The sequence below is a fragment of the Heterocephalus glaber genome, unplaced genomic scaffold (assembly GCF_053883595.1).
Source record: "Heterocephalus glaber isolate CG9 unplaced genomic scaffold, H.glaber_assembly_v1.0 deba00001760, whole genome shotgun sequence".
Classification (NCBI taxonomy): Eukaryota; Metazoa; Chordata; class Mammalia; order Rodentia; family Bathyergidae; genus Heterocephalus; species Heterocephalus glaber.
In genome coordinates, this window is record NW_028258457.1 from 4,406,464 (window position 1) to 4,420,190 (window position 13,727).

Here is a 13,727-nt window from a genome sequence, read left to right on the forward strand (position 1 = left end):
GGTCCCGTCCAGTGGCAGTGGCAGTCCTGCTCTGGGACGGTACCTCTCTCTTGCCTGTTCCAGCTTCGAGAGCATGCAGAGGCTGTGTGACAAGTACAACCGGGCCATCGACAGCATCCATCAGCTGGTAGGTGGCCTCACCACCCAGAAGCCTGTCCCATTCCACCTGGTGGGTTTTCGAAGTCAGGCCCCTGGACCCTGCAGACTAGTTGTGTGACAGGGCTCCCATGGAAGACCTGGTGTGGTGACTGGTGTTGAGTGGTGGAGCCAGGTGGCAGCACAATCAGGACCCAGCTGTTTGTTTTCTGAAGTAGGTACTGAGGGTTGTCATCCTTGGGTATGCCCCTGTCCCCAGGGACAAGGCAGAGATGTGAGCACAAGCAGCTTCCCAGGCTGTGAAGACCAGCCCTGCCTTCCAGCTAGCCTGTGACTTGTGTCCTCCATCTTGGTCACAGTGGCACCTTGGGAGGGCTGAGATGCTGCAGAGTGTGCACTCCTTCCTGTTTCCAAGGAAGGTCCTCTTAAGAGAAAGTGCAGGTGCTCGGCCCTGGTGGGGATGTGCAGCCGCCACAGAGTGGGTTCTATTGGGGCAAGTGGAGATGGTGCAGTGTGGCCTTGAGGGTCCCTCCCAAGCTGGCAGTGCTTAGAGTCCCATGTGGCTAGCTGCCCTTGGCTGGCTAATTGTGTGCCATGTGTGGCTCCATGGAGCACTCAGATGGTGGCTGGCCTGTGTGGGTGTTGGCTATGGCCTTTACCACCAGTGCTGACCACAGGAAGGACTATTGAGTCTGCTGAGTATGTTAGGAGCCCCCGCATAGACAACAATAGGCTGGGGGTCTTCATGTGGCTCCTGGTGCTGGAGATGGGCCTTGGCAGGGCCCAGTGGCCTGTTACTGAGGTTCTGGGTCCCATTCAGTGGCAGTGGCCTGGCCCCTTGGCTGTGCAGTCCTGTTCTGGGAGGCTCCCACCGACTGTCCCACACTGTCCTGGTGCTGAATATGGCTGAGGGGATGTGGTGATGTTGGCAGGCACCCTTGCGCCACATAGGGCAGAGCCTCAGACACCCTTGTCATAAGGAATCAGGGCACAGGTCCTCATAGTGATGCCCCAGGGCCAGGACTGACTCCCCTGGGTTATGGACAGCTACACAAGGGTCTGGAGGGGCTCCAGGGTCCCATGCCAAGGCTGAGAAGCGGCCAGCACACCTAGGTTCTCGGCTAGATTATTTTTCTCCCCGGTGGCTTTTTAGTCAAAGATGACCTTTCTGAGGCTGGAGAGCTTGAGTGGAAGAGGCCAGACTGCTGTCTTTCAAAGGATGGGTCCTCAGGGCTGGGGCCCAGGTGCTCCTTATGGGGCAACCAGTGGGCTGGGAGCCTGGAGGCAATGGGCTGGTCCCCCAGTGACCTTCAGGATGAGAAAGTAACTGCGCACTGGGTGCCTAAGATGAGTGTCGAGCAAGGGGAGCCAAGGCCATGCTCCCCATCTCCTGCCGCAGGTCACAGCTGAGAAGAGTTGGGTGTGCACCTCATGAAAGGACCTACACTTGCACGCACACACGTTAACACTTTCTTTGAGTCTGAGGTGTTGGGGACGGGGCCCAGGGCTTCACGAGTGCCAGGCAAACCCTCATTGAGCACTGCCCCAGCCCCCACTGTATCTAACTGGAAAAGTAACAGGGTAGGGTGGGCACAGCAGGGTGTTCGCGTGTGCATGACCTGTCCATCATGTCCATCTGTCCCCAGTGGAAGGGCACCACCCAACCCATGAAGCTGAACACACGGCCGTCCAACGGGCTTCTGCGACACATCCTGCAGCAGGTCTACAACCACTCGGTGACTGACCCAGAGAAGCTTAACAACTATGAGCCCTTCTCCCCCGAGGTGTATGGGGAGACCTCCTTTGACCTGGTGGCCCAGATGATCGATGAGATCAAGATGACTGAGGATGATCTATTCGTGGACCTGGGCAGTGGTGGGTCTCTAGTGAGGAGTCTGACAGCTGTCATTGGTTTCCTGACTGTGCCCTTATCTTCGTGCATGTGTGTGTGCTCAGAGGATGGCACAGCGGGACAGGCCAGCAGCTCAGGGAGGCTCCAGCCACTGCCCCAACTGTTCACTGCCGATGTTCTCTTGTCAAGACCTGGGGCTCTGTGCCCTGTGACCCTTGAGCCCCCTCCAGCTTTGTTCATGCCTTTGCCTGCATGGCCAGCCCCAAAAGGCACTTGGCTTGTGCGGCTCCTTCTCTGCCAAACGGCTCTGTCTTAGCACTGTCAGGACCTCACCTGTGTGCAAGAAAACTTAGGCTGGACCTGGCTGCTTGTGTCCCTGAGAGGCTCAGCCTGTGCCCTGCCCTCCTTGGAGTGTCTTTGTTCCTTTGACTTCACAGGAGAGGGAATGGCAGGGCAGGAAAGGGCCTGGATTACTCCCTCCACATGTTTATAAGGTGCTGCCCCAGTCACCTGTCACAGCACCCCTCAGTACTGGCTCTGGGATCCTGTTTCCACAGAAACACTGAGGGATATGTTTGCTTGAACCCCAGAGTCTCCTGAAGGGTGTGCCCCTCACATGAGTCTGCCCTGTTGCTGGCAGTGCCCACCTCTCCCTCCCCAGTGCTCAGTGTAATTTGCACACACTGCGTTCAGCACAGAGAATCAGGTGGCTGGTACCAGTACTGAGAACAGCTGACTTGCTGTATAGAAGTGGTGCTTGTGGCCCTCAGTCCTTGTGACCCCAGGGTGTTGGCCAACAGGGTGTTCGGTCTCAGGCCACCAGGTGCTCTGACTCTGTGTGTTGGCCATGTGGGGACAGCTGTGTCTCCAGGCCCAGAGCTACCAAAGTTGCCAGTTCCGCTTCCTTGAAGTGTTTTCAGTCTGACCACCACAATTTGTGTGTTTGCACTGCAGCAGTGCTTTGGGGGCCTGGTTGTGGACGCCATTCTGGGCACCACCGAGTCTCAGGTAGCTCAGGTGGGCCTGTGGGAACACTTAAACCCTGCCTGTCTCTCTTGGGGCCACAGATAGCTGGTGTGGTTGAGGGGGTGGGTGGAGGTGTCCATCCCCTGATGGGGACTCTGCAAGGGCCAGGATTTTTGGAGGTATCCTCAGTGACCTCAGAGGACATTGTGGGTCTTTGAGCTGTCTCATGTCCCACACCTGTTGGTGTCATTTGGACATCATCACGTGGCCCATGTCCCATCATCACATGCCCTCCCCTGAGTGCTGGCCACTTGGTGGTATCCGCAGGCACTGAGGCTCTGTCTCAAATGCTCCATGGGGCTCTGACACATCTCTCTGTGATTGAAGGTGTAGGACAGGTGGTCCTCCAGGTTGCTGCAGCCACCAACTGCAAACATCACTATGGAGTCGAGAAAGCAGACATCCCAGCCAAGTACGCGGAGGTACGTGGTCCTGGGGCCTGGGCCGTGTGGGGCAGGTGTCAAAGGCATGGCACCCTCAGCACCCAGCACCTGGACTTCCCTGTCTGGGCAGCATCCTTCCTAGGCTGAGGAGTTTTGTCTGAATCAAGGGTGTGAGTGTGTTTGTGATATCTGGCACCCTCCCAGCAGATGGCCAGCCTTTGCTGCTAGGAGCAGGGAGGCTTGGCGAGGCCTCTGTGCTTGTTTCCCTGCCCTGTGACCTCACCCTCCTGGTGGGGTTGGTGCTGAGCTCCTCCACTGAGCCTGGCACCTAACCTGGTTTGGACACTCCCACCCTCTTCCTTTGGTTGTCCCCTCTCTTCCTGATGGAGGATTGGGCTTTGCTGGGGCCACCCTCTCACAGCCTCTGCCCGGGGTAGGGAGCAGTGGGTTGCAAGGTGTGGGCATGTGAGTGGCGTCTCAGCCCCACAGAAGCATGTTCAGTCTGTGGCCTGGAGGCCTCTGGATGCTGGAGAGTCGGGAGCCCTGGAACACCTCCACTGAGCCTGCCTCCTGCGGGCCCTGCCCCACACCAGGAGTGTCTTCATGGAACTTAGTGTCTTAGTGGGACCGTGCTGTGGGTGAAAACAGATCCTGATCTGTATGATCTTGCCAGGCTGGAGGGACCACTGGGAGCTGCAGATATGTGGACATGTGGGCTGGTTCGGGCCATCCTGGCTGCTCAGAGTTTTGATGGGCTGTGTGACCTCTTTCCCTTCCAGACCATGGACCGAGAGTTCAGGAAGTGGATGAAATGGTATGGAAAAAAGCATGCAGAATACACAGTGAGTGCCATCGCTCCATGCCCCGTGGCTATGACCCCAGCCCAGCCCCCCAGCCCTGGCTCTCTCTTGACCCCCCATTCTTTTTTTCTTTTTTGAGGGGGTTACCAGGGATTGATTATGCTTGCGCAGCAGGCGACAAAAACCACTGAGCTAAATCCCCAGCCCCTGACCCCCCATTCTTGTCTTGCCATGTGGGTGACATGGCACACCACCCCCAGCCCCCACTGCCCTGGTTGGCACATGTGACCTCTGCTGGAGCCTTGTCATCCCCGGCCTATCCAGCCTGCACCCATCTTCCCTCCAGGGCATGTGGGGACCCTCATGCCAGCAGGAGGGAGACTCACTGTCCAGGGGCTGCCAGAGCCAGCCTTCTGGCTGAGCAGAGTCCCAATCTTCCTTCCGCCCTCCTGTTTGGGGGACTCATGGGCAGTGGTCCTCCCCGATTTGCCTGTGCAGGGGTCATCTCAGTGAGGGCACCCTCCACAAGAGAGTGGTTGGGTGTGCACTCATATCCCATGTGTGTGTGATGACTGAGTGGACAGTTTCAGATCGGCTGAGTGTTACTGTGTTAACCTGTTGATTTGTGTTTCTTTTATTTTTTTGCGTTGGCACCGGGGCCTCGTGTCCGTGCCTGCAGATATGTGGTGGGTTAGGGTGTGCAGTAGCCTTGAATTCTCCAGCAGATTTGCATCAAGGCACCTTTGCCCTGTGCTGTGAGCCACATTGGTCAGGCTTTGGTATTGGGTAGCGCTGGCCTTGGGGAAATCCTTCCTCTGCTTCTGCTATTTGTCCTGGGCTGGTGCATGGATCCCAGGTGGTGGCCCGGGTCCACCTTGCCTACCTTGCCTTTTCTGTCTTTCTCCTGCCTTCTTTTCTTCTCTCTTCTTTTCCTTTCTTTGTTTTTGTTGTTGTTGTTGTTGTTTCTTGCTACCAGGGATCAAACTCGGTACCTTGCACTGAGCTAAATCCCTGGCCTCTTCTTTTCCTTTCTCTCTCCTCTCCCGCTTCCTTCCTTCCTTCCTTTCTTTTTTTTTTTTTGTACCAGGGATTGAACTCTGGTCCTTGTGCTTGCAAGGCAGGCAGTGGAACCACTGCCTTTCTTTTTTGTAGCACTAGGGATTGAACCAGGGCCTTCACACTGAGCTACATCCCCAGTCCTTTCTTATCTTTTATTTTGAAATAGGACTAAGTTGTCCAGGCTGGGCTCAAACTTGTGATCCTCCTACCTCAGCTACGTAGAGTACTGGCATTACAGGTGTATGAGCTGGGGGCTGGCTGTGGGAGGAAGTGGCAGGGAGGAGGATGGAAGATCTTGGTCAGGTCTCCTTCTCCCCTCATCTTGTCATCCCTGGTGGACAGTGCCTGGCCTGGAGGGGTTCAGGTCAGTGATGGGGCTGGAGCTGTGGTGTAGCCTTGGTGCATTGTTACTCTCAGGACCTTGTAGAGGTTTTGGGTGCTCACTGTTTATTCCAGTGGCTTTTGCCTTGTGGCTGTGAGCAGAATTTAGGGAAAAGTATTTGTGATCCTCCTTTCTCAGCCTCGTGAATAGCTGAGATTACAGGTGTGTGCCACTGCACTGGGCTTCTTTGGCTGTTTTTTTGGGGGGGGAGGGTATTTGAGACAGGGTCTCACTATGTAGTTCAGGCTGGCCTTGCACTCACTATGCAGCCCAGGCTGCCCTTGAACTCATGGTCATCCTTCTAGCATCAGCCTCCCAAGTGCTGGGATTACAGGCTTGTGCCATCATGCCTGGCTTTTGCTGTTTTAACTCCTCATTTTGGCGGGAACTTGTGTCTTGATATTTGAACAAGCTTCTGAGCAGCTCTTGTGGCTTTGACACGGCGCCCTGGTTGGCAAGCTCTAAGTCCTGTCTTGTGTTACTCAACGAGGGAAGAAGAAGAAAGCCAGGAGCTTAAAATAGCCCAGTGTACTTTTCCAGGCCCACAGCTGCATCTGGGTCCAGGGATCCCCGCCTCACTGCAGAGACTTGGTGAATGGTGTCACCCAGCTGGCCCTGCTGACCGGCTCCCTCCTGTGGCTGCAGTTGCATCTGGTTCTCATGAGCTGCTCTTACCCAACCTGTGTCCACCTCCCATCCCAGCTCCCATCCCCTCCTGCTCCCTCAGCTTCTGGCCATGAGTCCCCGCCTGTCCTTCAAGGCCTTGAAGCTTGCTGAGGGACAGGAGTTGAGAGGTGCCTCCCATCTCTGTGCTGAGATCCACTGCCCTCCGGGGATGGGCACATGAGGGCCCAGTGTGCACAGTGCACAGAAGAGGGCAGGAGAGACCTTGGCCACAGGAGCAGCTGTGTGGCCCGACATAGCCTCCTTCATCAGGAAAGGTGGACTGTGACTGTGTTTGCATCCTGCCACCTGGTTTTCCCCTCCTGCCTTTGTACCCCAGCCCTGGGGACCCCCCGTCATAAGTGTGAGCCAGCCAGCCAGGAACCTCACTGGGGCATGCAGGGTCAAAAAGACACTTCCCGGGGGTGCTAGCACAGGTCTCCCCTGGAGGGGAGCTGTGAAGGAGTGAGCTGGTGTCAGAGGGCTCAGCACACGGTCATCCTAGAGATTGTGTTGGCTTTGTTTTTGATTTTTGTGTGTGTGTTGCTGAGGCTGCGACCTAGAGTTTCATGGATGCTAGGCGAGTGCTCTACTGCTGAGCCACATCTCAGCCCTTGTATTTTCATACGGGGACTTGTTAAATGGCCCAGGTTGGCCTTGAACTTTCAATCCTTCTGCCTCAGCCTCCTAGAGTGTTGGTATCACATGCACAGCCAGTGAGCTTGGCTGAGGTGGTTTTATAAGCAACAGGACCTGGGTAGAGCCAGCCATGGGAAATGGCACACAGAGGCAGCTGGGAGACCTTGCAGGGCTTGCAGATCCCTCCCCTAGGGCATCACTCAGGCTGAGACCCAGCACCAGGGACTTGATCTCGTATTCTTCTGCCTGCATAGGCCTTGGACTTGAGTCTCTGCCCAGGCCTGGCTGGTGGACTCTGCAGACCAGTGAGAGGAGAGATGCGAGCTCTTAGCAGGACTCGCTGGAGACACAGGTTACAGGCACACGGCTGTGTAGACTCAGGCTGGAGGGTGTGACAAGGTTTGGGGGACTCACACCCTGGTACTGGCGACAGCCTCACCTCATCTGCCCACACGTTTGTGGTGGGCAGTGACCAGGGATGTGGATGCTCTGCCTAATTTATGGGTTTTGCACAGTCCACACTGTGCTGCTCCTGGGGGTATAGGCTGCCCTCTGTGGGGAGCTCCCTAAGGGGCCGCATGGGGTTCACATCCTGGACTTCAAGGTGTTCTTCCGTGTGCTGTGACCACCTCTCCCCCAGGCCAGCCCTTTCCACTCTGTCCTTCAGCAGCAAGGCTGGCTGTGGGCCAAGCCAGGGGCAGACCTGCTCCTAGATGGCCTGGTAGCTCACGGCCTTCCTGCCCTCATGACTCTGCTCATCTCATGTTCTTTTCACAGTGGCCGTGGGGACAGAGTCATGGAAGTTAAATGTGTCTGTGTTTTCTTTCTCAGCTGGAGCGGGGCGATTTCCTATCAGAAGAGTGGAGAGAGCGGATTGCCAACACGAGGTACGGCTGCAGGGCTGTGCTGCTCATGGGCTGGGGCCTGGCTGGTGCTGGCTGTCCAGGTCTCTGCCATATGCATTCTTCTCTGAGTGCCAGCCCCACTCAAGCTCCTGCGTGGCTGCCAGCCTGGCCACGTGGCCCTGTGTGGGGCAGTGGGTGGCCAGGACCCCGAGTGCTGGTCCTGTGCATGAGCAGTGTCCTCAGCTGTCCTGTCACAGGCTTTGCCAGAGGGCCCTGCTGCACTCCTCCTGGCCCTTAAAACCACCACATACCTGCTCTGTCCTCAGCTCCCAGTTGGTTTCCGGTCAGCTGCCATTTGCAGTGTCTTTGTCTTTTCTGTGCTTGTCCGGTCTTTGGTGCCTGCTCTCTGCCTTTCATAGGCTGCCAGGGAATGTCTCCAGATGATGTGGGTTTCAAACTATCGTGGTTCAAACCCTGGCCCATCCAAAAGGGACTGACTGATGTCTCCCCATGGCCCTGGGCCCCACAGATGAGTTCCTGGGATGGGTGTGGGCAGTGCCTGGCAGTGGCAGCCTGTTGTCCACGCTGGGACTCTGCACTTTCGTGACATGGAACATTGGTTTTACTCAACTGGAACATTGTTTTGCAGTGTTATATTTGTGAATAACTTTGCCTTTGGTCCTGAGGTGGATCACCAGCTGAAGGAGCGATTTGCAAACATGAAGGAAGGTAATGCAGCCCATCTACCCAGGCCCTGTGTCTACAGGTCCCAGGGCAGGGGGACCTTATTCCTGTTGTGTTCTGATACCCTAACCTGGGTTTTCAGTCAGGAATCTACTGCTCATGGATTCATATCCCCAGTGCCCAGGCTACAACCTGCAAGCTGCTGCTTTCCCGGGTGTTGAGGTGGCTTGTCCACCCAAGCCCCTGCCACAGAGCCTTCTCCTGGAGGTCAGACAGGCCTATGGCTGATGTGGTCTTGACAGTTGCCCACCCAGGCTGTAGAACCTGGGCTGTGGCTGTGTCTAGTGTGAGCTTGGGGCACTGTCCTGCAGCCCATGGCTCCTTGGGTCTCCTGGCCTAGGGTGAGATGTGGGCAGCACATCTGCCCACGTTGCCCATCCTCACAGACAGAGTGCCCACCAGCCAGGCTGCTTCCCGTGCCACAAGCCAGGAGACAGATGGGGTGAGGATAGCCTTCTTCCAGTTTTGTTGTGAAAATGTCAGGCAGGCAGCGTAAAACGAGTCCCCAGCTACCCAAGCACTGCTGTCAGGACGTGGTACGCGTGTCTGCGTATGCACTTCGTCCTGTGAGTGCGGGTCCTGTGAGTGCGCGTGTGCCTGCGTGGAAGCTGTGGTGAAGCCTGTTCCTGGATTACTTTAGAATCACAAGCTCCAGGCTGCATGCTCCACCCCAAGGGCACTCCTCCCTTGGGCACTGTTGTCACCTCAGAGAAGGAACAGTGACTCCTGTACAGGCCATGATTGCCTTTCTAGTTTCAGCTGTCCCAAGGGCAGCTGTCAGGAACCTGTTCCCCCAGCGTTCCAGCCAGCATTCATGTGTGGCTGCTCCTGTGACCTGTTCTCTCACATTCCCTCTGGTTTTTGTTCTTATTTTTTATTTTTGAGACTGGGTCTCACCCTGTAGTTCAGGCTGGCCTTGAGCTCACTATGTAGCCCAGGCTGACCTCAAACTCACAGTGATCCTCCTGCCTCAGCCTCCCTGGGATTACAGGCTGGGATTACAGGTTTACGCCACCACACCCAGCCAGTTTTGTTTTGTTTTGTTTTGTTTTTTGCTTTTTGTACCTGGGATGGACCCCAGGGCGTTGTACCTGTGGGACAAGTGTTCACCATTGTGTCATACCCCAGCCCTGATAGCCTTGTTTTAACAATTCGAGTTTGAGCATTGGGCTGTGTTGTGATGTCATGAACATCCAAGACTTCTCTCTATATGTACTCCAGCCTTTCATGTGCTGGCTCCTGGGTGCTAGGATGTCTGGTTGTCAGGAGAGCTAGGCTTGGTGCTGCAGGTGCCCTTTCTTACTGGCCCTGCCTTCAGAAGGTCTCTGTCACCTCAACTGACCCTGCTGGCACTTGCGGTCACAGGAGGCTCTGCAGAAGGGAGGTGACTAGCACTGCCATGCATACTGAGGTGGTCTACAAAGCTTCCCATCACACCCCTCCACTGGGTGAGGTGTCATCATGCTCGATGGGTAACTGGTCACTACCACCATCCCTGCTCTCTGGAACTCAGATGATGCCAGATGTGCCCTGCTTGTCATCTGTGATGCTTGTTCCCTCCCTTCCACAGCAGGGCCCCCAGCCTGACCCTGTGCTGTCCCAGCCCAGCCCTCTTGCATTGAGGGAGTGAGAGCCTTGAGGTGTACATGAGTGTGCATGGGTGTAAACGGTTATATGTGTTTGGACTTCTTTAATTTCATATTTTCTGTAGTACAGGGGATAGAACCTATGACACTGGACTGCATCCCCAGCTTTTTTTTTTGGTACCAGGGATCAAACTTGGGTCCTTGTGCTTGCAAGGCAGGCGGTAGAACCACTGAGCTAAATCCCCTGCCCTTCTAACTCTTTTTTTATTTGAGAGAGGATCTTGCCAGGTCACAAAGTTGTCTAGGCTGGGCTTGAATTTGTAATCCTCCTGCCTCAGCCTCCATTATTTTTTATTTTTATTTTTTTAAGACAGGATCTGTCTTTGTTGTGCAGACTGGCCTTGAACTCACTATGTAGCCCAGGCTGGTCTTGAACTCATGATAGTCATCCTGCCTCAGCCTCCCAAGTGCTGAGATTGCAGGCTTTCACCATCATGTATGGCTCTTTTTGATTTTTAATTTGTTTTTCTTTATTCTTACAATAAACAGCTTGGTTCCTAAAAGCATTAGTATGTATTTAATAAATACTTGATACATCTATTCTTAGTGTGTGTTTAGTATGTATGATTTTTTTTTTTTTTTTTGATACTGGGGATGGAACTCGGTCCTTGCATTTGCAAGGCAGGCGGCAGAACCACTGAGCTAAATCCCTAGCCCTAGTATGTATGATTTTTTTGCAGCATACATAAAATACCCTCATAGTTTCAGGTAGTAATAATAATACCAATATTTAACAGTAAACTTAGTGAAATGTAAAGTTTCTTACTCTTTTGTCCTTAGAATTTAACAGCGCAGTCTGACTACTGTGTGTAAGAGTTATTTAGAAGAATTATTTGTCCTATCTGGCCATTACCATGTTGATCCTGCAGTTGGGTTTTTTTTTTTTTTCTGGTTACATACAGGTTACTCTTTTTAGCTTTCAGGTCTGCTTTTGAATGGAAACATTCACATGTAGCCTTGCCTTTGCTGACTCCCCAGGGGGCCCTTTCTTAGCACCTCCTGGCCTGCTCTTCTAGATCTTCTAGTGTTGTTTGGTTGGTTTTTGTATTTTGGGACAAGGTCTTGGCTATATATTCCAGGCTGGTGATCCTCCTCCCTCAGCATCTTTTTTTTTTTTGGTACCAGGGATTGAACTCAGGTCCTTGCGCTTGTGAGGCAGGCGGCGGAACCACTGAACTAAATCCCCAGCCCTTCCCTCAGCATCTTGAGTGCTAGAATTATAGTCCTACACCACTGTGCCCGCGCGTGTGTGTGTGTGTGTGTGTGTATGCGCGTATGCGCGCGCTGGGGATGGAACCCAGAGCCTCCCACGTGCTAGCAAGCACTCTACCACCGAGCTACATCCTGAGTCCTGTAGCGGGTATTTAAAGACTCTGCTGTATGCATACCAATTGCCCTGCTGTTCCTCATTTAATAGTGAACCCCAGAATTCACATCAGTGGTGGTGGTGGCCTCACTCCCTTGTGGCTGTCTCTTCCTCCACCGTGTGGTGATCCTGAGCCCCTCTGCTACCTTTTTCCCAAGCATTGGTGTAGCCAGACACTGTGCAGCAAGGTCATTGCTGTCTGTGAAGGTGGCTCTGAAGGGTCATTGTCCTTCATTTGATATTCTGGAGTCAGAGGTCAATACCAATGAGATTTTATGAGAACCTGAGTATTTATTTATTTTGCTGTACTGGGGATGGAACCTAGGGCCTTTGCATTGAGCTACTATGTGTTCTTTTTTTTTTTTCTGCAGTACTGGGGATCAAACTCATGACCTTGCCCTTATAAGGCAGCTGTTGCGCCACTGAGCTAAATTCCCAGCCCTATGTGTTCTTACTTTTATTTTGAGACAGGGTCTCCCTAAATCACTTAGGTTGTCCTCCCTGTGCTTAAACTTTCAGTCCTCTTGCCTCAGCCTCACAGAGCTCTGGGATTAAAGGCGAGCATCACCACAGCAGTTTGAAAACATTTTCAAGGAGAGTTATGTGTAGGACAGGATTAAATTTACCCATTGAGGGGTAAGGAAGTAGACAGGAGTCAGGCCCTGGTGTTTATGTTTAGAGCACTCGTTTTTCCTTTTGTAACTTTTTGCCACACTCTTAAGTTCCATGTCTCTCAGTTGTGATGTGTGTGTCCATTTGTTTACCCCATGAATGGCAATAATCAGTTTTTGTGTTTCAGGTGGCAGAATTGTGTCCTCGAAGCCCTTTGCACCTCTGAACTTCAGAATAAACAGCAGAAACTTGAGTGGTAATAAGCTCTTGTGTTGCTAGATTTATGATCTTGGTCACTCTGTAAACTACTAACATGCCCCAAGACAGGGTGTCCCCTTGACAGAGTTCCTGCTGGGGCTGGTCATTCTCCAGGGTGGGTGTCCTGGGCACTTCAGGGTGCCAGGTGGTATCCCTGGCCTCTGCCTGCTCTCTGCCAGGTTCCCCCCCGCCCACATTGTGACAGCCACAAATGTCCCAGACATCACTCATTGTCCTTTGGTGAGGCAGGATCACCTAGGTGAGCCCTGCACCTCTGAGAGGAGGTGATGCAGAAGGACAAGCCTTGGGGTGTTGGAAGCTGCGGGGCAGGGCTGTTCCCTCCAGCATCCTGCTGGCTCCCACTGTGGGCTCTGTAGGTTCCTCGCTGTTGACTTGCATGGTTCTTCTCAGGAGCTGCCTGTGTAAACACTGGTGTCCTCATGGCCGCAGTCTGAATGTCTCCTGGTCACTTGGTGGGCCTTTCTGCTTGATTGGGCACATCACCTTTCCTGACAAGCCCCGCCCTCCTGTTATGGGCTGCCAGTCATGTGCTGGCCCGCCCTCTGTGGCCTGGTGACTGGGTCCAGCCCAGGGACGCCATGGGCCACCTGGGATGGTGGGCAGAGATGAAGGCTGGTGGCCGTAGCTTAGGGTCTGTCTCCCTGGCTGGCTGGGCATTTGGGGTGCTGTGCACACACCTCTGGTGGTCAGATCCTGGCAGCCAAGGTCACAGCACAGGCCCTGACCTGTCTCTGTCCTCCCCCCCCCGCCCCCAGACATCGGCACCATCATGCGTGTGGTGGAGCTGTCGCCCCTGAAGGGCTCCGTATCATGGACGGGGAAGCCGGTCTCCTACTACCTGCACACTATTGACCGTACCATAGTGAGTGTCCCAGACACTGCCCTGACTGTGAAGTGTTCCTGCCCCTGCCTTGTCCCTGGGCTGCTGTTCCCCTCTGCTCCTTCCCCGTGGAGTGGCAGCAAGGCCTGGGTCAGGGCTACTTGGTAGCTCTGGGCTCTGGGGGGTGCATGTCTTCCTGAATGACATGGGACAATGAGTGTGCCCTTGTCACCCAGAGACCTGCAGTGTGTAGGTGGCCTGTCTTGTCCTTGACTGCCTATTCCCAGCTCTCTCTGCATGAGACAGAGCTCTGAGGCTTGGGCTGTCTTCAACATGCTCTGGCTGGTGTGTGACTCACCCCTTCCCCTGAGCACCCCCTCTATGGACTGCCCTGTTGCTTTCCCTGTGCTGAGGTGCTACTACCCACGTGTCCCAACCCATGTCCATCGCTCACCACAGCCTGGGTGACACAAGTCCGTTCTGGGGAGTGTGGATGGAGACTGGTGGCCACAAGT

General features: G+C 54.3%; 1 protein-coding gene across 8 annotated transcripts in view; it reads left to right on the top strand.

The window, feature by feature from the left end:
* Positions 1 to 13,727, top strand: part of Dot1l (DOT1 like histone lysine methyltransferase) — a 49,334-nt gene that overhangs the window by 16,035 nt on the left and 19,572 nt on the right. For 4 of the 8 annotated variants that reach the window (XM_087201557.1, XM_013065844.3, XM_013065845.3 and 1 more), the window contains exons 4-11: positions 13 to 127; positions 1,743 to 1,971; positions 3,302 to 3,396; positions 4,137 to 4,199; positions 7,732 to 7,787; positions 8,395 to 8,474; positions 12,301 to 12,369; positions 13,148 to 13,254. In XM_087201557.1, the coding sequence (XP_087057683.1) occupies positions 13 to 127; positions 1,743 to 1,971; positions 3,302 to 3,396; positions 4,137 to 4,199; positions 7,732 to 7,787; positions 8,395 to 8,474; positions 12,301 to 12,369; positions 13,148 to 13,254 (814 nt within the window). Of the gene's footprint in view, positions 1 to 12; positions 128 to 1,742; positions 1,972 to 3,301; positions 3,397 to 4,136; positions 4,200 to 7,731; positions 7,788 to 8,394; positions 8,475 to 12,300; positions 12,370 to 13,147; positions 13,255 to 13,727 lie in introns of those variants that run through there. The other 4 variants (XM_087201558.1, XM_087201560.1, XM_087201561.1 and 1 more) reach the window with 3 other exon arrangements.